Source organism: Phymastichus coffea, unplaced genomic scaffold (assembly GCF_024137745.1).
Source record: "Phymastichus coffea isolate CEN01 unplaced genomic scaffold, Cenicafe_Pcof_1.1 PCOF00003, whole genome shotgun sequence".
In the NCBI taxonomy this organism is placed as follows: domain Eukaryota; kingdom Metazoa; phylum Arthropoda; class Insecta; order Hymenoptera; family Eulophidae; genus Phymastichus; species Phymastichus coffea.
Window position 1 is genome coordinate 2,892,215 of NW_026706814.1, and position 24,483 is coordinate 2,916,697.

A 24,483-nucleotide genomic window follows, 5' to 3' on the forward strand; every position below is an offset into this window, starting at 1 on the left:
TCACGCTCCTGAGAGATCACGCCGCCTCTGCTACCGACTCTGCGCCGACTGTACTAAGATTTATTCGTTTTAGCCTATAATAATTTGACTACGAGAGAAATCAGGTATACTCATATACTTATAACTATATACTTTTAAAATTACTTGTGAAAACTCTATTGATATTAATTTGCTGTGTTTTTTAATAAAGCCTGAATAAGTCAGCAAATGTGCTGACGAAACGTTGCTGAATATAATTAAAATTAAGTGATTTTCCATCTATCACTATTTCCCTTCGATCCATCATTACAAAATTTATCATTTATGAAATAAATGTATGTTAGGCTCAAAAATACAATGCACTACGTGGAATGCAAAGTAAAGCAGTGTGATGCATTCTTTGTAGTTTTTGTAAGAGATGAGTTGCCTAATTGCAACTTAGCGGTAAAAAGGCACCGAAGTCAAGCATGCCGAGTCAGTGTATCTGAATATTGTAAAAACATAAGTCTGTTATAATGCCACTTAATATAATGTCAAGTATATTAAATAAATATCAAGAATAATTGTCTCTACAACTTAAACCATAATTCAATCATTTTCTCATGCTCGTGACGTCACGCTCCTTATATGGTCTTGTTTTCACCGAATTGCCTTAACACATTTACGCGTATATGAGAAGAGCGCCTTAGCTCAAGTATCGCTTTTCTTCAGTTTTCTTGCGTACAACAAGTTGCTGTTTTACATTGCTGTTTTGTGGAAGACAAAAGATAAGGCAAATCAAACTGGACCGTTACAATATAGTACTTTACCTCTAGGGGTTGTAATTTGTGATCTTGATCCCCACCATGGATGCCTCGTATTATAATCGCCTCCTGTTATAAAGCAATTTTCTAGTGAATGAAAGATTTTTTTTTCTTTTGTTATCGTTTTGTTTGGAGGATAATATACACCTGACACTGTTATAGGGCTTTTCTTGTCATAATTATACTGGTTGATTGTATGTATATTTCACTAGTGCATGTGTATTCATAATGATTCATATTTGTTTTAATAATGATTGTAATGCCTCCGTGTGCTTTATCGAGTGGAGATTTGTATTGTGTACCATGTAATTTCGAATGTCTATAAAGTTTTTGCTTGTAAATTATGTTTTTGATAATAGCATTAAGTTCATATTTTCGTGAATTAGTATATAAGTAAATATAATCGATTTATAGACGCTCCGACAACGTCGAAATGAATTATAGGGTTACATATCTGACTGATATCAGAAATATACTGTAACTAATAATTCGTTCAATCTCCTGATAGTAATGATTATAAAACATTATTCGATAATTTAACCAGTTTATGACCACTTCTGAAGACTGAGAAAACAATTTGGTGTCACATGTTGTCGGTATCTGAAACAGATCGTAACCCATCATTGATTTCTATCTGGTAATCGATTGTTTTTGAACAATATCGGTAAATGATTTGTGGCGGGGAATTTCGGGAGGTCTAGGTCACGCACACGAAATACTTTCGCTACAAGACCTGATTGGACCATTTTCTCGAGTAGTAATAAGGGCGCCAGACCGCCTTTCCTTGATTACGGTGATCGTCGGGGATAAGGTCGGAAATCGGCGCGTAGGACTAGATATCCACTGTGCGACTGCGCAGAGTGGATAAGTAGTTGCTTCACACGTCGATAACTTTTTTTCAGGCCGCTTCAACAACCAATAGTTAATTTTCTCCGTTTTCTGCACGTCCTGGGAATCCCGACAGCTCAGGAAGCAACTCTTTGTCTCTGGCCAAGGGTATGTTACCAAACGTTCGGAACTAGTAAGGAAAAATTCTCGCTACAGTCCATCTACGCCTGAAAATAATATCAGCATGCAGGGATGGAAAAGTTAAGGAAGCATAAATAAGAGATCGATTACACTTCACTTCACTTTTTTCGCTAGCTACGGTACATCAACGATCAGAATGGCGGATGGTCAGCGCGATTCAAGGCGATTTAATACACGGCGGCAACGGATTCACACGTCTCGGCGAATCAAACACGCGACAAAATTATGCGCACAATCCCTAATTCTCGACGGCGAGTGGCACTTCGCCTAGCTATCAGAATTCTACACTGCCTACGCTCAAGTTAGTCAGAAAAATGGTGGTTGATCAGCGCGATTCGGTCGGAGCACTCTATTTCCGGCGTCAATGGATCCACGCGTCACGACGGAATTAATGGTATGGCAAAGCACGCGCAGCAACACCTAACTCTCACTAATGAGTGGCACTTTGCCTACTTACGTTCTCAAACTGGAGACTCACTCGATTGCTTCCTAAATCACTCAACTTTCTCGGCTGGTAGCGGATCTGCTTGCAGTGGAGCTCACGATCAATGACAAAATGGACGAGAAACAGCTCTTCACGGTCAAATATCTTCTATTTTTTCTCTTTCCGAGAATAAAACATTTTATTATCCAATATGCTAATTCGGAATCGGTAGCGCCCTCCGAATGTCCCCATCATTGGTCAATATGCAAATTAGAAAAGTCACAGCGCCCTCATTTTCTCACCTACCTCATCACTATTTTCCCTGTCTTAGATAAAATCTTATCTCGGTCAGCATTGATTGATGAGAAAGATCTACCCCTACTCCTATTTATTTTTCTATGCGGACGAAAATCAAATTTTATTCTAATTTGCTTATTGGCCATGACGTCACCGGCGAATTTCGTCAAAAGTTCAAATTTCAGCAGTTAATTCTGTTGATTTAATTTAACAGACTACTTGTCGCTTATGAGTATGCCAATAGAATTATAGCGGTCGCGTAGATGTATTTTCCAATTTTTCTCATGTACATTACATATTTTAAGTCACATTGCTAAGTATTTTGCCAAATAATATAATAGTCGTAGATCGATTTCACTTTCGTATCGCCCTCATCATCGAGTTTGCGTTCGAATTAGTATTTTATTTAAATTCTAGTTCGCTTGCTTTCATATGGTCTAACTTGGTTGCTCTTGTTTAGCCTGTCTCGCTCACTTCCGCTTTGTCTATCTCGGTGCCTCAAAATAGCCGCCCTCACTCCCGCGTGTAGACCTCGTGCTCTACTGCCGGTCTCTGGAGCGTCTCCTGGAGCGCTCCCCCTCGGTCGTATGTTGTGTGTGTACATCCGGATGTTCGCCAGTATTCAGCAGCAGTGAGTGTGGCGCTTAGGGTGTCGTAAATGGAACACAGCAGCCTAACATAGTTGATTGCCGTCGGCCGCTTGATCGGCGATATCTGGTTACCCCAGGTGTGACAGCTTCCCCAGAGTGTCTGTGCTAGTGCCTGGATGTGTAACGTGTTCACAGGTTTTCCTCGCATGCATTTTTGTTGCATTTTTAAGTCAAATTTCCCGTGTGTTTTCCTCTAGCTGATAACACATAGTCGGGAGTGTGTGAGTGCGTGCGCTCTCTTTTTTTTGTCGTGCGCTCTCTTCTTTTTCGTCGTGCACTCCATTTTTCACTTATCCGTCGGATTACGCGGTTTGCCTTGTTACATCGTTTTTCCGGGAGTGAGCGTTAATATGGAAATAAAGTAGAGTTTATATTAGAGCGCGAGTAGAATAATTTTATTCGGTTGATTACGGGGCGGCAAGGGACGGGGATGGCACTTCTGAGGTGTTGCAAGTAATGGAACACTTGCAGGCAAACCTTGTAATGCACCGCATTACAAATTTCAGTGTTCGTCGGGTTGCGATGACTTCAAAAAGAAAAATAACGTTACACATCTGATTGGTATCTGAGATCTAATCTAACTAAAAAATAGTCCTGATTTCCCAAATTAATATTTTGAAACATTATTCGTCAATTTCATCATGTATGGCAGCTTCTAGCCTTTCAATGAGATATTATTTAGTTCACTTTCGATAAGAATCTGAGCTGTAATGTAACTAACAAACATTCCCGATTTTCCAAATGATGATTTTGAAACATTATTCGTCAATTTTTTTACCGTATGGCCGCTTCCGATGATTACAAAAACAATTTGGTATTATATCTGATTGGTATCTGAAACAGATTATAATCCATCAATGGTTTCTATCTTACAATCTCTTTCACAAGTATCATCTAGTTGAAGATAAGTACATTGGACTCATAATATGGAATTTGATTCGAATGATTCTACGTAATCATTATGGTATTTTTATTATAATTATAAATTCCAGTTTCTTCCTAGATAAGTCGTCCAATATAGTTTTACGCTCTTTGTATAAATTGTCTGAATAGGTTGCTCATATGAATCAGCATAGATGACTAAACGGCTTCTAAATGGCAATAGTCGTTGAAACCGGCTTATTATCAGTGGAAAAGTCATTGAAAGCAGTACTTTCTATATAGACACATACACACACACACACACACAATATAAATTATATACTTGCATTAAGGAAACCAACCATGTAATAGAAATAACTTACATTATAACGAGCGGCCAGACCCTCGTTATGTCTCTCTCTCCCCATACATAATTATAATTATTCTTATGTATATAATTGTCTTATATTTATCCCACATGTATGGCAGCCAAAGGTAAGTCAGAGAGAGCGCTAATAGAGGGCGAGCTAGAGAGAGAGAATTCGGGAGGCTGGCGCGACGCGCGCGAGTAGGAGAGTAGGGCAGAGGCGCGCGATAAGGACTCGCTCTTGTACCGGCGACTTCGAAGCACGTGGACGTGTGACGAGCGGCTATACTCGTGCTTGCGATCTTTTGCTGACCAACTTTTCGCGACTAACTTTTGTGACTGACACTTCGGTTGCCTGCGAATACGCGAGTGTCTACTCGGTGTAAGATACCGGTGCTGAGATTGCCCCTAGTGTCTTTGGCGGGCTAGTTCCTGCGACCGCGCGTGCGAGTCTTTAAGGCCGCCCGCTTCTTGATTACACCCGAGCTGCACACTGCGCGTCATCGCGAGCCACGTGCGAGGCTGAGGACATCGCTTGCAGGGCTAACGCCGAGATATTATTGTAAGTACCTTCTCGAATACATGTCTCTCTCGCTAGCTTTTCGCCACTCTCTCTCCCGCTTACGCTGCGTATTAATTTTGTATTACTTTCCGTAGTAAACTCGATGCTATTTGTATATCTTTTTTCTTCTTTTGCGCTTCCTTTTACCTATCGTAATCAATCCCGTTCCGTCCGGCTTTCGCACCTAAATTTCGTGATTATTCCAAAGCGCCCATAGGACTACACGACGCTCTCCGCGGGCCAAGGTAACAGACGCTGCACCACAACGTTCCTGTTGCCGCTGGGCTAGGCTTTGCGCAGCCTATTACGAGGCCCACACCGAGCTGTTTATTCCCCTCGTAATTTATATAACGAGTGACCCGCGCTGGGTCAAAACCCCGTTATAACATATATAAGAGCCAAATTATAAGAGGAAGCTTTAGCTTATCAGCTGTTCTTTTTGTATATACACAACTACCAAATATTGTGTATCCAACAAAATTTATATCGTGGTGACAATTTATAAATACTTAGGTCTATAAATACTTATCATACTGATACATTAAATGAAGTCTCCTTACTCCAATATAGACTTTTCAATCAAAGTTAAATAGCATACCAAAAAACTAAATGCGTCTTTACCAATTTTAAAATGATTTAATTTGCAACCATTTAGTTCATTGGAATTGTATTATCGATTGTAATTAAAATGCTTCAATTTTAAACATAATAAGAATATGTATCAAGGCCGTCTATACAAGTAGCAAAACGGACTACAATCAATGTTCAAATTGGTGCTTCTTAAATGCTCTTCTCTTTGCTTGTACCAAACAATTAATTTCAAAATGTTATAGCCACCCATATTCTGCTCACTTGCCAATTGTACTTTTTATTGTAAGATGGATGTATGAGCAAAAGATATTATTTATAAAAGTGAGGAAATACTAGTAATACCAATTTAAAAATTATTATTTAGATAATAATTACGATTAATATTAATAAAAAATTTAAGTATTTATATTCCTTTTAATTATATTCTAGTTTAGTACTTTTAGTATGATTTCTCTCACAGAGAATAATCTAGTAATTGACAAATATTGGTCTGATGCGTATTTGAAATATTTCCGCATTCTGATCCCCCAATCGTACTTTCGGCAATTGTTTTCGAATATCAAAAATACTGTCTCTAACTAATACGAACAGACTTTTTGATCAAATTCATTGTAGTATTTACATCCAGCTTGCGCCATCAACCTTTCTCGTCATCATAAAGGATTTAGCGTATCCGTTAAGAAATATATTATATTATTACACAATACATAGATGATCATACAATACCTGTACTTTTTCCTTAATCTGCTTGTTTTTATCTCGGTTTAAGTTTGAACAAATCAATTCAGAATATCCAAGATCAGCGCTACAAGCTTTCTGAATGAAAAATGCTTGTTCAACAATAGACGTAATCATATAGGCCATCATATATAACCACATCGTAGGTTCAACAGAAATAAACTTGATCAAATGTATAAATTTTTTTTTGTACATTTTGAAAGTTGGTCTACTGCTATTCAATTATCTGAAAGGTATTGCAAGATTAATCTTTATGTAGTAAAATATTTGTTGATAATTAGCTTTCAAAGCATATTATTCAGAATCTTAAATAGATGTGAAACTGGATATGAAAAGACAGAGTACCAGGAATGTGCTACGGTAGTTAAAAAGAAGCAACAATATCAGCAGCAATCACGAAGAGGATAACACAGGCCAACAATTTTAAAAACCTGAAACCAGACATAGTATACTTAATAAATTTTCATACGCTTATTCCGAATCTGGACTCAGAATTGCTCTGTCATCCTTGGTTTTCGAGATATCTTAATTAAAACTATCAAAAACATGTTTTCTACTATATATGACCACCTGTAGCATAAAGAAGGGTTTTTTCTGCATAATTCTGACCACAATTCCTAAAATAGCAACTCTTGGGTTACAAAAAGCACTATTCAAAATTAATTTTATAATTTTTTCAATGGAGATATGGCCCTTTGAAAAATGTTGGATCTGAACATTCTATTATAGGCTTATAATAACACGATACTCAATATTCACTTCTAATATCTATAAATGCTCATGTATAATAAAATCAGAAGTACAAGAGTCCGTATATAACATAGTGTTCAGTTTGCTGAAATCCCATAACTTCAAACTCAATATTTTCTAAGCCAGTAGGAATTCACATGTCATTTCTTGATTAATCCTCAAATCAGAACATTTGACGAAATTACATCAAGCCTATGCCTAGTCTGGCACTGCTCGTCGAGTTTCGAAAGCACGGTAAATATTGAGTTTCGTGTTATTATAAGCCTATAGTAGAATGTTTAGATCCAATATTTTTCAAAGGACCATATCTCCGTTGAAAAAATTATAAAATTAATTTTGAATAGTGCTGTTTGTGGCCCAAAAGTTTCTCTTTTAGAAATTATGGTCAGAATTGTGCAAAAAAAATCTTTCGTCATGTTACAGGTGGTCATATATAGTAAAAAAGCGTGTTTTTGATACTTTTAATTAAGATATCTCGAAAACCAAGAAAGAGCAATTCTGAGCCCATGTTGGAATTAGCGCATGAAAATCTATTAAGTATACTATGTCTAGTTCCAAGTTTGTGACTTTTTTTAAATTTTGTTGGCCTGTGTAATCAGCAGTAGGTGAAATGGTGAAGGAGGAAAATATGAGTACACTAAGATCACTACGTCCAGATGCCATTAAAATCGAGACGTAGTACGATCGTTCATATACAGACATTCGACCAAAAATGAAAGCAATATCTAATTTGAAAGCCTTGAGGGCAAAAGTTATCATATATTAAACACGTCGTAGCAAATAAGCTATTGATATAACTTGGGAGAGATGCCGTAGAAATACCAGAACTACAATGCTGGTCACAAAATCCTCCGTAAGTAAAATGTATTAAATTTAAAAATCTTATATCTTTGTGAAAATCTATCTACAAAAATGGATGGGAGTAAGTTTGGAAGCTCTTTCGAATTTTTAAACGGGAGACATCATGAAATTAATTAATTATCAAAAATTTAATTACTTCGTCACCGCAACCATTTACCCTAATCAAACGGTTTAATTGCGCAATCAACGTCGTCCTTACGGTCACCTTCCAGTCCTCCACCACCGTCTCCTCGGAAGCAACACTCGTCCATACTCTCGAGGCCTACGCCATAAGAGTCCCCGAGGATGCCGTAATACACGTTGTGTCCACAACGACTGCCACCCGAGGCAACGACGGAGTCTGTCCGGAAGATGGCCTCTTGAAGTTGCACGTAGATAGATTGAAACGCATAATACATTTTCTTCTGCCTGAGTTCTGTCGGGCTTCAACCCTTTCTCTTCTATCCTCCTTTACATAATTAGCCGGTAAAAAGCAAGCGAGTCTACCCTTATGGATGAACAGATAGGTGGGGTCATGCCTCTGCAGCGGGAGCGGCTTAAATGGAAGAGGAGCATGAACGTGCGGCTGTAGAGCCAGGCGAAGCATCTCCCGAGGTGACGCCGTCTCATCCTTCGAGTTACTCGAGCTCAAAATCATCTGCCGAATGCCGTTGCTAGCAGATTGCATCGGACAACTGACACCTTCTGCCCTATCACCAGTAAAAGCTTGCGATTCCGATTTTCCGTCCTACTAGAAGGACGTTCTACCACGCTGAATTGAGGACTCGGCGTGTACCACCAGAGTCACTCACCTCCTCTAAAGGGAAAATAATTCCTCTAGTTGCCTCTATAACCTGTGATCTATCGACTGCCTCATGGAAGCATAGAGTAGCGAGACGGAAACTTGCGCATCGACCTACAGCCTTGTCTCACATACGTGTAGGCACTGCTAAACGTAGAATGGATCCTGCTCTTCTATTTCTTATTAACAACCATACTCCGCTCTTGTTGCCAAAAATAGGTATCGGCGGCGAAGGCAGAGGCGGTGGCAAAGGTATCTTCGCCTGCTCGCACACGACCTCAGCGACGGATACCTAAGACCGACTGCGAGGTACAGGAGGCGATCATAACTTCCGAGACATTCGATGTTTGGGGGAAGTTAAAGGTTGAGTCTGAGTAGTTTTTGAATTAAGATAGAACGGTGAGTCTTATATATTTCGCATTGCTACAGAGCGTGGTTTAAATTTTCCAATTCTTGTCCGCATTTACATAGAGGGCTATCATCTACTTTAATTTTGACCAGAGATTCAGATAATTATTTTTTCATTGTGTAACATGGGACAAGATCAGGCAGCGGTAGGCTAATTGACCGCTGCTGACTCTCTCATGCGCAATGAGTAATATTGGCTCTCGCGACGTATTTGACAAAGTACAGGTCACACGATATTTTCATATTTTGTATTTATTTCATGTTTCCCTGAGTCAAGGCCATATGACGTCACACCACACTTACAACACACTTACCAAGTACACACAAACAATTACCCAGCCCACTCTCGGAAGCTAAGTACAACGAGATGAGGGGCAATGCTAGCAAAGACGGAGAAGAAAAGGAATTCGGGAGAGAGTTCTAGGCTGCGGTCAACGCCGGACGTTCTAAACCCGCGCTCATCATACTGCGCCGAGATAACGCTTTCTCCGGCATTCGAAATTGCATTGCAAATTCAGTCTTTGATTGGCTAAAGTGTGCCTCATTCAATCATAAGTGATCACAATGCATTGTTTGCCGTTATTTTGCCTAAATAATCACCTACCGTCAAAGGTCTTGTTCCGTGTTAATCAGCGAGCATGTATCAGTAAGTGAATTATCAGAGCTTTGTAAGCAATTAAGGTAACAGTCATTTCAAGCTTATTAAATTGCTTCAATCATTCATGTGTTTGACTCAAATCTTACTCTAAATGGAAATTTGACTATCGGCGAATCAATTATATCATTAGCGATTGTAAGTGACCTCGCGTTATTAGAATCTTTTGTTTTCCTCTATGCCTGGCTTGACTATCGTACGGTCAAGCCGAAGAGAGCCAAAGTTCTAAAATTACAATTTTGAAATATTTAATTTAATTAGCCGTCGAATTAAACGAGTAAGTCGAAGCTCATTATCGAGTTATTATTCGTTCAAATACCATCACGATTAATTGCCTAGTTTAATTAACGAGTATTTGTTTGTTCAATCTATAATAAATCTCATATTTATCATTTACTTTAATTTTTATTATAGACATTTAATTGTATGCAATCCCCAGTTCCTTATCCCATTTTCTCTAGGTAAATTCACAGGAACCTGCTCCCGCTCTTCAATATTAGAGCTAGCCATATCTAAAGGAGAGGCACTGCTCCCTCACTTCCCCTCAGTGCCTGGCGCCCTTGCGCTAATCGCGTGAATCATCGTACATTTCTTGCCTTACCGTAACCACGCTGTTATAATTGTAATACCATTTAAAATAATTTATCCCTTTAAATTACCTCAGATTTTTGATAATCTCTTTTGTTTTGTTCATAATGACTTCTTTAATATCATGATATCAATCAGAATAAAGGAATTACATTGATTTGTTTAAATTTTATTTTTAGTAGTTTTCTTGGTGAGAGAGTCAACATTTTCATTTCCTATTATTTCGTGATATGAGGGTATTCAGAAAAATTATAGATTAGAAGGAAGGCATGTTTCTGTGACGAGAGCAGGCCGTGCGCTGGCTTCTCGTCTGTGTTTCTTCCGCCTTCTCCACTCGGCAAGGCTTGGTGTCCAACGTTGGGCGCATTAAAGTATGATCCTAACACTCGGCCTTCTTGTTTTAGCGCTAAGAACAGGCCAGCGGAGCTGAGCGCGAGAAAAAGTTGAGGAGCGTGGAGAGAGAGAGAGAGAGAGAGGGAGAGGGAGAGGGAGAGGGAGAGGGAGAGGGAGAGAGGGGGGGGGAAGGGAGAGGGAGAGGGAGAGGGAGAGAGAGAGAGAGAGAGAGCATTAGGCCTATGCAGGGTTAGGCAGGCGCGCGACGCGTGACCGATAAGTGGCGTGTCGCGTGCCACCTAACTAATAAGTCAAGAAGGGATGGGAGCGAGCACTGCTGAGCGGCCGCGAGACGGTCAGCGCAAGAAAAAGTGCGTGCGTCAGTTAGTCCAGTTTTGAGCAGAGAGTGCAGTTTTGGGATAGCTGGAAGGAAGGCCAACTCTACCGGCAACAGCTTTGTCTGCGACTACAGCCAGCCCCACCTACAAGGAGAGCCAACATCGCCTGCAGATACTGGACCTGCGACAACGACCAACGTCGCCTGCAGATACATCGTCAGCGACAACAGCCAGCATCGCTAGCAACATTCTGACCAGCAGTATTTCCTGCAACAGCATATCGCTTGAAATCCACGACGTTGCGAGGAGCATTGGATAAAAGGTCAAGCCTTCTTTCTTTCTCTCTACACTCTCTCTCTCTCTTTCTCTCTCTGTGATGATGCGACGACCGGTGCGCATTGAGTAAGATAGTCAGGCATTCACGTGCCGGCTATCTGGAGGTTCACGCTTAGTTTTAATTTGTATTAGTGTTAGTTGCGACCGGCGAATTGTCAAGGTGCTCACGTGCCGTGCAATTCATCCGGTACAGGGTTTTGCGTAAAATTTAAGTAAATTTGTAATAGGATAAGTGTGCGATTAGTTATTCGTTAGGATAGACCGTGAAAAATTTATTTGTGATTATCCTAAGTTGTTCTTTCGTTCTATTTCTTCGTTAGTTGGTCAATAATTTTAGATTATATTATGCGCACGTCTGTTTAGTGTGAATAACTGTTAGTAATAATAGGTTGTAAGTTTCATTTGATCTATCTTTGTGTAATTTATTTTATGGCCTTCCCTCTCTTTTCTCCTTCAATTGCCGTGAGCGAAAGTGCTTCACTTACCCCGCAAAAGAATTGGTGACAGCGAGAGAATTTTGTAACATGGCATCCCTTGTGAGTTTGGCAATTGAGAGACAAAGGAGAGAAACGGTTTAGTAATAAATTTTAGAAATAACGATTAATTGATTTTCTTTGTGAACTAAGGGCAAAGAGTGCGCGTAAAAGAATTGCGAGTTTTCGGTATTTTGAATTCTTTGTTAGTGGTTGCCAGTGACCTTTCTTAATAGCGGTGTCGGGTGACCGGGGTGCGTCATTGAGTCGCTTTGACGCTAGACGAATACGTTCTTTTCTCGTTTTAGTTTTTTCTTTGTTTTAAGAATTTTACTAAACTGCCTATTTAAAAATTACGGTAAGTAAATTTTGATACATTATAATTTCTTTCTATAGGCGTAAGCAAGGCGATTTCTTGCCGGCTTATAGCTTAGAAAGAAATTAGTCCGTAAGGTATCAGGTTACATGGATTTTTTAGCTCCTATAAGCTCGCGTTGTAGTTAATTTACGGATTTTCGTTTTCAGAAATAATAATGTCGCTAGCGTGTAGAGATAAAATAATCATGTGCAGATTATTACGCAATACGCATGCGAAAAAATTAAAACGTAAAATTGATTCCACAGAACCGGCTGTTCTGTTGGAATTAATGCGCTATCGCGAACTTAGCTTACACAGTGATCTTGAGGAGTTACGAACCCGGTAATTCCGATATATGCTGTTAAGAGAGCGGCCAGATTTGCCGCCACCGTTGCGCTCGGACGATTTTGCGTCAGGCCGAATCCCGGAAAGGCTGTACGACGAACAGCAAGAAACAACGGTAAGCAGCGCGCGGAACGCGAACGTGGGCGATGAATTCGCGGTAGCTACAACGCCCTTGGCGGCCGAATTATCATGTGAACAAGAGCAGGTGACACAGTCAAGAGCAGGTGTTGCCGCTCCTTGTGAACAAATTCGACCGCCGGGCGAAAATACAGTTGCGCTCGGTAATAACGACGTATTACTGATGGCGGCTAACTCGCCGTCGGACAGCAGGACCGAACGCGCAAGCGAACAAGTCGCTCAAAACCAAGGTGAGCGTAGCACTAGCGCCATAAACCAGATTTGGGGGGCTCTCACAGCAGTACCGCGATGGATATATAGATGAGAAGTGGGACAAGGTGTTACAGACAGCGCGAATACAGTATTTAGAGTTGACAGAGAGGCGATGCACGGTAGAGCGGCTCAGGCCGAACAGCAGGCTTCATTGCCGCCTCAGGCTAAGCCGCTTGGCGACCGCGAGGCGCTAAATGTGCCAGCGGTTGCGACTGAGCCATCGGCCCACGCGAACGCATCAAACAATAGAGCAGGTAGTACGTTCCTCTATGCCGATTCAAGTAGATCGGCGAGCACGAAATATCACGCGCCTAGAGTAAGTTCGTGGGTTGAAAACTGGGAGCGCGAGGTACGGACAGCTACTAGAGAGGAAGCGCAAATACTAGCCCCATTAGGCGAAGGTTCGATTATTAGCAAGAAAAGCGTAATTAGTGTAAGGCGACCTAAACAAAAGCAGGCGAGACAGGTAGAAAATGTTAGTGGAAGCGACTCAAGCTCGAGTTTATCGGACACTGATAGTTGCAACACTAATAAAGTTAAATCGCGGCGGAAAACTAGGCAAGTTAAAGCGGAAAGACCAAGCAAAGAAAGTGCTCCTCCAAGAATCAAGTATATAAATGGTATACCTGCGGATGGAGTAAGCGCACTCAATGCCTGGTCTCTCCGTTTTTCCGGTAAGGACAGTACAAACGCACTAAGTTTTCTATCAGGTTTGAGTGATTGCCAGCGCTATTATGGCATCTCGGATGAAGAGATGCTGATAGCAATAGGCACTGCATTCCGCGATAAGGTACGTCCGTGCTACGAGGTTAATCGCGGTATGTGGAAGACGCTGAAAGACTTTAATAAGAGTTTTTCTAGCGAATTCTGTCGATGATTGAATAGAGAACTACTTTACGGTGAATTGCGTCAAAGGACACAGGGCGAGAACGAGAAAATTACGGACTATGTCGCGGCTTTTCAGACGAATTTGCGCCGTTTCAATCCGCCGGTTTCGGTGAAACGCCAGTTAGCTATGATTATACAGGGTCTACATCCAAGATATAAGCGATATCTTGAAACTAAGACCTTTTCTGATCTAAATAGTTTTAAAGAACCGAGTATGGCACTCGAAGATCGCATGGCCGGTTGGAAAAGGTGGCAAAAGCCGCCGGCGGCTTATGTAACGCTAATTCCGGAATCTGTGTACGCAGAGACGAAGAAGTCACCCGGTAATCAAAAATCGGTCGAAACTATTGACGATTTAAACGACGCGATTGACGAGGTCTTAACAGTCGAACCTCCTAAAAATAAAGCGCAGCAGCAAAACAAGAAACTAGGTAAAAAGGGCAAGCAGCAGAACGGTTAAATTGTCGTGGCTACTGCCGATAGGCAACAGCCACAGGCAATAAACCAGTCTGTGAACGAAGCCGCGCCTGCACGTCAGAGCGCGCAGGCTTCGTTAACCCCGGCTGCAGGTGTAGCCCCTAGTCTGGTCCCGCAGCAGCGCAATCATGGAGGTAGCAACTTAAATAGGCCATTTACGGGAGCTTGCTTCAATTGCAACGCGGTAGGACATAGGAGGGCGCAATGCCCGATAGTTCAGGTTAATCCGCGGGTAGTTTGTTATAATTGCCGACAACCTGGGCATTATGCTATTAACTGCCCAATGCGAAATTCAGAGCCGACATTATATTGCCAGGTTTGTGGGACAATCGGTTACGTGTTTAGAGAATGCCCTACTTGTAACCAGGTGAAGCAGGGAAACCTCAGCGCGGGAGCCGTCGACCGCTCGATCGCCATCCGAGGCCTGTGAAAAGATTGCGCAGAGAGGAATATATACATTTTTTATATTTATATAAATTTTTTTTCTATTACAATGAACCTTTATCACATTTAATATACATATAAGCGATATTGTATTTTTTGGTAAAATTTTTATATCTGTACGAGGTCTGTCCGGAAAGTATCGGGCCTACCTTTATATTTTCGTGTTAGCGTTATTGTTTATCATCTGGTGGGTGGCATCCTTCAAAGTAATCACCACTTGATTGAATAACATGGTTCCATCGATGTTTCCACTTTTCAAAACAGTCCTGGAACTCACTTTTAGGGATAGCCTTAAGTACACTCGTCGCATTGTTTTCAACCGTTGTTTTGTCATCGAATCGGTGTCCTTTGAGTGGTTTTTTTAGTTTTGGAAACAGCCAAAAATCACAAGGGGCTATATCGGGACTGTATGGAGGTTGTCGAAGCAATGCGATATTGTGTTTGCTTAAAAACTGCTGCACAAGATTGGATTAATGCGCTGGCACATTATCGTGATGGAGAAGCCAGTCACCACTTTCCCAAAAGTGCGGCCGTTTTCTTCTTACTGCATCACGCAAACGTTTCAAAATTTGAACGTAGTATTCTTTATTGATTGTCTGACCTGTTGGTGCATATTTGTGATGTACAACACCTTCACAATCGAAAAAAACAATTAACATTGACTTAACATTGCTCCGACTTTGACGCGCTTTTTTTAGCCTTGGCGATTCAGAATGCTTCGACTGTGAAGATTGTTGTTTTGTTTCAGGATCATAACCATAAACCCATTATTCATCACCTGTAATAACTTTTCGAAGCACATCATCATCATTATTGACCATGTCCAGATTGTCCAGAGCGATTTCTAAGCGAATGTTCTTCTGCTCTGCTGTGAGCAATTTTGGGATGAATTTCACACACACGCGTTTCATTCCTAAATTTTCGGTTAAAATTTCTGAAATGATAATTTTTAGTATCCCGAGGTCTTCTTCTAGTTCTTGCACAGTCATGCGACGATCTTGTTCGATTGCAAGTCGTACCCGCTCAATATTATCTGCGGTTTTTGTCGTCGAGAATCACTATTGACAGAAGTGCGACCATCCTTGAACCGTTTATACCATTATTTTATTCGTGTTTTGCTCATACACTCGCTTCCGAAGGCCTTTTGCATCATTTCAATAGTTTCCGAACTCGTTTTTCCGAGTTGAAAGCAAAATTTGATGCAAATTCGTTGATCTTGTTTTTCAGTCATTTTTGACAATATCAAAATCCGACGAACACGAAAAAGGCACTGTAAACAAAGACACGCTGCGCATGAACTATACGTCCGGCAGGTGTCAGTAAGTAACCAATAGATTCGTGAGGCTTTACTGTTGACGTTTCTGTCCGGTAGAGGTCGCTCGAACACTATGGCACGAAGATATAAACGTAGGCCCAATACTTTCCGGACAGACCGCATATAGTCACCATAAAACAAAAGTTTTCAAAACTCAATCATTATTATTATTTTATTGTTGTTTTTAACACTGAGCGCAAAATATATAAATTTATTTATCAATTATATTAACTATGTATAATAAATAGTTCTAACATAATAATAATTTCATCATTAATAAATAACATTGAACTAGAGAATAAATTAAACATTACTTTCATCAAAGTGTCTACCTTTACTGTTAATTACTAATCGGCAAATTATAGACATCTTGTGAACAAGCTTGTTTAGCATATTTTCTACAATTTTATTCCATAATATAGCTGATAGATATGTCCGTAACTTAGGGCATAACTTTCATACAGTATGATCAAGCTCTTTCTATAATAATTTCATGGCATCTAAATCTGGAGATTGAGAAAGCTAAACTAAATATTTAAGATACTTTCTTGTTTAAGACTCTTTAGGTAATTCTTACAAAGGTTAGATGTGTTGTAACGGGGTAAGACCGTTTAATAAATATGTCGCGTGATTATACAAAGGGGACACGCGTGAATCGTTACTGCTCACTATTAATACGGGAGAGCACGAGGAAGCATACGCCGGTCAACCGATTGTTGTTTATAACCTAAACAGAATTGAGTGGAAGCCACGTGAGGATAGAATCAACGAAAACACTTGTTAGTATTATAAATCGGACGTTTTATTATCTTTCTTACTCTCACAAAAGGTCGGCCCGCGAGTTTGTTTACACGCACGCTCGCTCATCGGCAACACGCTTTGCCGGTTCGTTCGCTGCTCTCTGATATTAGAGCCTCACATGCACGCATCGAATACCGAAAGTTATTTATCCGACATGCAATTCCGATCGCGTAATTAAGCTGGCCAGCTTACCTTATAATCGCGAGCGGTCGGAGACAATCACAGCAACTCGCACAGCACGGAACAGTCGCTTATTGTTTTTAGTATTCGCGAGTCGCGAACGCGCGCACGCACTGGTTTCGCCCTCGATGGCGAAACCTCACACACTCTCTCTGGATCTCTTGATCGGGCCTGGTTTGCAGCTTGGCAGCTCCTCGGCGGCTACGATCCTGGATCACTGGCTGCAATTTCGCGAAGCGTACAGACGGCTGGGGCACGTAAATCGGCGGCGGTATCAATAGAAGCGGGCGGACTTGGCTACAGTCGATGCTTCACTAGTTCAAATTCGTTCGCGCGCGTTCCGTCTGCTCGCGTGCCGAATTCCTTCGTTACATATTTTTGTCCCCCCGGGAGGTGCTGCCCTCACGGACAACAATAAGGTTAAGTAATTAGCGCTAACTTGACGTTTACCGTCACAGCCCCCTTCCAGTCTGGACCTATAGGGTCCTTGACGATGATACCGTTAGCGCCATACTTTCCGAGGAGGGGGTGAGGAAGGATAATAAAGGATCATAGTCCGAGTAATATCAAATCCATGTTTTATTGGACGACAGGGCGACGTATCGGTGGTCCTGCCCACGGGGGCAGGACATCATCACCTAGCTGGCCTTGGTGATATCTCCTGGCCCTGGTCGTCCAATGGAGGTCGGCCGCGTGCCTCCCACCCCAGTCTCTCCTGGACCAGGTCGGCGTGTTGCCGCACGCGTGGGCAGCGGTCCGTACGGGTCACCCCGGGGTAGTGGCACACGTTGCACCCCTCCCACTGAGCGCGGGAGAGAGTGCCCCGTGGGAGCCCTCGCTCACGGGGGGTCAAAGGCAACCCGTTCCTACGGTTCGGGGCGGACCACAATGGTCTTTCGACCGTGGAATCCGCACCCGAGGGGCCCAGGACCACATTAATGTGGATGGGCCCCGTTGCCTGACCGCTTTGGCTCCCGTCCACGTTGACCACCAGGGTTACCCCGCCTTCTTGTGGACCCTGGTGCGGCGTCATCTCCGACCTGGTTTCCGGAACCGTTGTTCTGATCCCGGCGGCCGGAGACTGGGGGAGGCTGTTGGTGTCGCCACTCGCCGGGCCCTCGATGGCCTGGCGGAGGCGCTGCTGCACGCCCCTGATCGCCGACGCGAACTGGCGACGGCGGGACACCACCTTCTCCCAGTAGTCCAAGTCTTCCGGGTGGTGTCCCGCGGCTGTGTACGCATCGAACTCTGCGTACACAGTCCGTTGGAGGGTGTTGAGGGTCGTCCAGCCACTCTCGACTTCCCTCAACCCCTCGACGATGTCTCCCCAAGTCCGCCCGCCAGACGGGGGTGTCTGACTGGTGAACCTGGGGCGCCAGGTCGCGTCGGTGGCACCCTCCTCCGTCTGGGTGCCGATGGTCGCGGTCGGGGCTTTCCGGGGAATTGGTCCTCCCCGGGGTCCGGGCAGCGGCGTGGCGTCATCTCGTGCGATGCCGTGAGTCTTCGACGGCATCGCGGTCGAATCGTCGGCCGGGAGCTCTTCAATGAGCACGGATGACGAGCTCTCGTGAGCTCGCACCCGTGCTCGCTCCTCTTCCTCCTTTTTCTCGGCCAGCAGATGGAGCGCGGCATGGACCACCCCCTCGACGGCGGGACCTAAGTCCAGGCCGATGAGGGCGGCTGCCGCCTGCTCGAATTGATCGAGGGTGATCTGCATCCTGTAAAGGTCCGGCGAGTTAGTATCCTAAAAATAACTTTGAATACCGAAGTTGGAGGCCTGTTCGGCTGCCCAGGGCCTTCGTCGCCGGAATCGAAGGTGGGGTCCTTGGCGTCGGTCTCCCAGGTCCTTCGTTCGCCGTGTATCATGCATCCACGGTTGTCGCTTTCGGTGGTCTGCCCCTCTTCCTCTTCACGATGATGGGAGGAGGGGCTCGTGTCGTTTGTCGATGTTGTGTGGTGTGTGTTGTTAGCGCGGACTTACGAGGTCTTCCTCGTGGGCGCTTCGTCTGATTAGTAGGAGGGATATGTAGCGGGACTCGGCTGGGGGGATTACGGCGAGTACGGCGAGGTGAGTTCGGGATTGTCGCGTCGTCATTTCGGAGTGTATTATCTGAAGTGTTGGCGCGCCCGTTTCCGTGTATCGATGTATCGCTCGCATTAGGCGGGACGTTCATCGCCTCGGCTCCCTCGGTGGTAGAGGTCTCGTCGTCATCTCGCGTTCGATGCCCATTTGCCGGTATGTCGTCGTCTCGTCCATAATAGGGTTTGAGGTCCTTAGCATGTACTAGCTCTGTGACCTCTTCCTGTTGATTGGCGAGGCGATATGAGTTGGCGCCGAGTACCTTTGTGACGATAAAGGGGCCGATGAACTTGGGTGCTAACTTCGCGGAAATGCCCTGTGCCGCACAGGACAGTATGCGGTTCTTTTTCCACACCCAATCACCTTCTTTGAACCTGTGGTCCCTGTGTTTGGCATTATAGTACTTAGACTGCCTCAGGGACTCATCCGAGGCGCTCTCGTGAGCTTGTTGAATGGCGGAACGGCTCTTCTGCATGTGCTCGTTCCATTGTCCAATTCGAAACAAACTCTCTTCCTGTTCGGCGAGCTCGTCCATCCGTTTCCGGAGAGTGTTCGGGGCTCCCGGTTGTCTGCCGTAATTGAGCATGGCCGGACTAACCCCGGTGGAACTATGGACGGCCGTATTCAGCGCGAACATGAGTTCGGGTAGCGGTCGGTCCCATTCCCTATGGTTCCCCTGCAGATACGATGTTATCATCGTCTTCAGGGTGCGGTTAACCCTTTCCGTAGGGTTAGCCTGCGGGGTATAGGTTGGGGTGAAGGTCCGTTTTATCCCCTGATCCCTCAGGTACCCGTCCACCAACTGATTGCGGAACTCGGTGCCGTTGTCAGACAAGAAGATCTTGGGTGTGCCGAAACGCAGGATTATTCGTTCCCGAAGTTCCTTCACGATCGTCTTGCCGTTAGCACTACGTATGGGTATGCATTCGATCCAACGTGTGAATACGTCGATGAATACCAAGACGTATTCGTGCCCTCGTGGGCTCTTTGGGAAGGGTCCGGCGATGTCGCCCGCGACCACTTGCCAAGGCATAGACCATGTTCGGTCCTGCATGAGCCCGCGCGGTGGCCGTTGCTCGACCTTGCACTGCTGGCAGACCTGGCACTTCTGGACGTATCCTTTTACATCCGAGTACATTCCCGGCCAATAATAGGACTGGGCGATACGGGCTAAGGTCTTCTCGCGTCCCAAGTGTCCTGCTGTCTCTAGATCGTGATTTTCGAACAGCACCGCTTTGCGTTCTTCTGGGGGCACGACGAGTTTCCATTCATCGCCATACTGATCTCCTCCTGGATGGTCATAATTCGGCTTTCGATGATACATCACCCGGCCGACCACCTTCCAATCCGGGTATTGCTCTGGTTGACCCTCGACGCGTCGGAATTGATCCGTGTACCAGGCGCTGTCCCTTGGCTTCGGCTGATCCATTGCGCCAACCTCTGCCTTCGTGGGCTCGAAAGCGCGTGATAAGGCGTCGGGCAATACGTTGTCTGCCCCCTTTCGGTATTCAATCTCGAAAGTATGGCCTTGAAGTTGTAAGGCCCATCGGGCAAGACGTCCAATTGGATTCTTCAGGTTGTATAGCCATTTCAGGCTATTGTGGTCAGTTACCACCCTGAACGGGTACGCTTCTATGTATGGGCGAAACTTTTGGATGGCCCACACGACCGCCAAGCATTCGCGCTCCGTAGCTGAGTAGTTTTGCTCAGCCGGATTAAGGACTCTGCTAGCGTACTCTATGATTCGGTCGCCGTCTCCTGCCTTTTGTAACAGGACGGCCCCGATTCCGGTAGCGCTAGCATCTGTCTCCAGCACGTACTGCCCATCTGGTTCTGATAATCCCAGGCATGGCGCGGACATCATGAGTGCCTTAATTTTGGCGAAGGCTTGTTCCTGTTCCTCTCCCCACACATATTCGCTCTTTTTTCCTGTTAACCTCGTTAACGGTTGAGCGTGTGTGGCGAAGTCGGTCAAGAATCTGCGGTACCACGAAGCTACCCCCAGGAAGGTGCGCAGCTGTCGCACGTTCCCTGGTCTTGGGTACTCCATGATAGAGCGCACTTTTTCAGGGTCCGGTCTGATCCCTTCACGGTTGATCAGCAGGCCGAGGTATTTGGCTTCAGACTTGCAGAAGACGCTTTTCTCTCGATTGATCGAGAGGCCGGCTTCGCACACCCTGTCCAGGACGGTTTTTAAGTGTCGTAGGTGATCCTCGAAACTGGACGATACCACTATGATATCGTCCAAATAGGCGAAGGCAAATTCGCCTAATTCGGGACCGATCACACTATCGATCAACCGCTGGAAGGTGGCACCGGCGTACGAGAGACCGAACGGCATCCGTACGAACTGGTAATGTCCCAGTCCAGGTACGGTAAAGGCCGTAATCGGTCGAGACTCGATCTTGAGCGGGATCTGGTGATACGCGCTACTGAGGTCGAGCGTAGATATATAGCGCGCATTTCGCAAGCGTCTTAATATATCTTGCATAAACGGTAAGGGATACGCATTCGGCTCGGTGACTTTATTGACCTTTCGAAAGTCAATACAAAATCTATATGAGCCGTCCTTCTTGCGTATCATGACGACTGGGCTCGACCAGCCACTGTCGGCTGGCTCGATTACCCCTTGGGTCAACATCTCCCTTACCAGTCTATGCATTTCTTGCTCGACCTTGTGCGATACTGGATAGTAACGCTGTTTAATCGGCTTCGTATCACCGACCCGAATCTCGTGCTCGATGCCTGCCGCACATCCCAAGCCCATCGGGGCTCGGGATAGGGCCTCGTTGATGGTCTTCTGCAGCATGGTCTGTTGTGTAGCCGTAACCTCGGCTAGTCCGATTGTGGCTAATCTCGGACCAGCCTCCAAACTAGCTACTTCCAGCTCCATTTTGGCCTGCGATCCCTTGAACAGCAACGTGTTGTCGTCTGGATCAAGTACCGCTCTGAACAACCTGACGAAATTCACTCCTAAAATACAATCTTCGACGAGGGTAGGGAGGATGGCTACTCTCGTCGGCATCGTCAATCCTCCCACGGTGAAAGGTAGCATGGCGTGACCGACGATCGTTAATTTACGACCGTCTGGTAAGCCTGCTGTTCCCGCGTGGGTGGTATCTAATCTGACGCCCAGCACAGACGCTATTTGTAGAGCATTACTACCCATGGCTGTGGTGGAAGCTCCCGGATCATAGAGGGCCCGTATTTGGAAGTCCCCTATCTTCACCGGTAGCCACCAACGCGTCTCCTGTTCCGGGGAATATCGGGAAACAGTGTCGACGGCTCCACAGCTTTGCTCTTTATTTGTTATAGCGCTAACCGTTGTGCTCTTGCGTGGTCGAGTGACGTTACTAGTCGCCCGAGACCCTTTGGCTCGGACGATCGGAGTTTCCTTGAGGTTTTTCTTCGACGGTTTATTTGCCTTAGCCCGTGCCCCCGAGGGCGTGTGCGATCCGTACGTCACCGCCTCGGCTGGTCCAGGGTCTGTGGCTTTACCAGCGTCGAAACCTTTCTTCTCCGGGTGCACTCTTCCGCCACGCTCGTCTTTGGCGCCAGCAATAGAGTTCTCGTCCTCGACGCCCAACACGCCCGCTGTTAACGGCGTAGGCTGTGTTGGCGGAGGCCGCGAGATCTCTTTGACGGGGTCTGGGTTATTGGATGAAGGAGTGGGATCAACCCCACCTATCCACTCCTTTGGTCGTTTCCCTTATTACACTGGGGACAGAACTTCCTGTAATAACCCAGTAGGCCGCACTCGGCACATTTGATCGGTCCAGAGAACTCTCTTCCTCGTTTACCGGGAGTCTCCGGCCTTTTATTTCGGTCCTCGGAAGTCGAGCTTTTATCGGTGCGGTTACACTTCATTTCCGCCGATATTTCTTTAAGGGACAGCAGGATTTGGTTGAATGCGTCGATGGGTGGGATTTTCTTTTCACCCTCGACGGCTTCCAGGCTCGGATTAGGTGCTGCCCCCGAGGGCGTCGGTGTGTAGACGACCTGGTGCGTCACCTTCTCGAGTACCTTCTCCATGCGTTCCAATCTATCGCTGACTTCCGGTTTATCACCGGACATGGAAGCCACTTTCCCTTTACGCGCCTTGCTCGCGTCGGTGCGGGGATGATACGCCATCTCAGGGTACAACGTCGACTGAGGGTCTGGCATCGTCCGCTCCATCCTCCGCTGATGCAAGTTGTGCTGGGCCGTCATGGCCAGGACGTTTAGGGTTCGTACGGAGTCCACTTCTGATCTCCGTATCTGGCTTTGGATTTCCGGTAGGAGGTTGGTATGAAGCAGGTCTAGCTGACTCTCGTGCGTCATCCTGGGGTTTAGCCGGCTCATTAGGCCCATCAGGTTCGCGATATACACGTTCGCGGGTTCGTCTGGGCCCTGATATCGGCCTTGTACCTCTTTGATTAGACGCTGCTGCTGTTGCCTGCTGGTTCCAAACCATACTCTGGCGTCTGCCTCGAAATCTGCGAAGGAGAACCATTCACTCCTCATCGCCTCGAACCATACAAGGGCAGGACCGGTGAGCAACTCGGAGACAGCCGTGAGCATCTCGTCTTCCGTGAGTCCAGCGCTGCTCCTCGAGTTTTCTAATCTCGTTAAGAAGGTGTCGATGCTCGCGTTGCCCTCTCCGGAGAACCTGAGCTTCCATCCCCTGACGATGCGGCCGACGTCCCTTGTTGTGGATAACGGGCTTGACGTCTGCTGGGATGACCACATGCTCGGCGGGTGGTTGCTCGCTTCAGCATTAACTCCACCGAGTTGATGCTGTCCACCCTCTCCAAAAGGGGGCGTTCGGCGGGGGGTCCTGTCGGGGGCCCCCGTGGGCCTCAGGCCTGGTCCGGCTGGAGTGCTCTGGGGTAGCCTTGCGTCGTAATGGCATGTGAAAGTGTCCTGGAATGCGACACTCCTACGCGTGTTTTCGGGTTGCGGTTCCTCCTTGGAATTGTTTGACTCGTCTTGCCGCGTACTTTTGTTCGCGGCATTCTCCAGTTCCGTAATCCTGGTTGCAAGGTTGTCCATGTGTTCCTGAGCCCTGACGTTGGTCTGGACGATTTCTTGCATAACTTGGGTAAGGTCAGACGCATTTTTATTTCGCGATTCCTGTACCTCCCATTTCCTCTCATGTTCCCTGCATCGGAAAATGAGGTCTTGAATCATAATTGCGAATGCCGGCGGGAGTTTAAACTGGTATCCTTCGTCAGTTGTTATAGTAATTTCTCTTTTACTATTGATTTCCTCTCCGCTGTCCAGGGCATTCGCGATGTTTATCGCGGTTTTTTGAACCCGCGATATTACGTCCGCACTCTGTAGTAATTGGGCTAGCGGGTGTTCTCCTTCCTGCTCGGATGCTGTGTGTTCCTGGCATAGGG

General features: G+C 45.2%; 1 protein-coding gene across 5 annotated transcripts in view; it reads right to left on the bottom strand.

Moving 5' to 3' along the window:
• The window catches only part of LOC131664658 (proton-coupled folate transporter), a 690,091-nt gene that overhangs the window by 563,390 nt on the left and 102,218 nt on the right, over nucleotides 1–24,483 (bottom strand). For 3 of the 5 annotated variants that reach the window (XR_009301961.1, XM_058935972.1, XM_058935957.1), the window contains exon 2: nucleotides 6,290–6,527. The exons of 1 other annotated variant lie outside the window; for it this stretch is intronic. Coding sequence is in view for 3 of the 4 variants with exons in the window: in XM_058935972.1 (XP_058791955.1) it covers nucleotides 6,290–6,496 (207 nt within the window). In the remaining variant the exon portion in view is untranslated. The remainder of the gene's footprint in view (nucleotides 1–6,289; nucleotides 6,528–24,483) is intronic. One more of the 5 variants, XM_058935965.1, reaches the window with a different exon arrangement.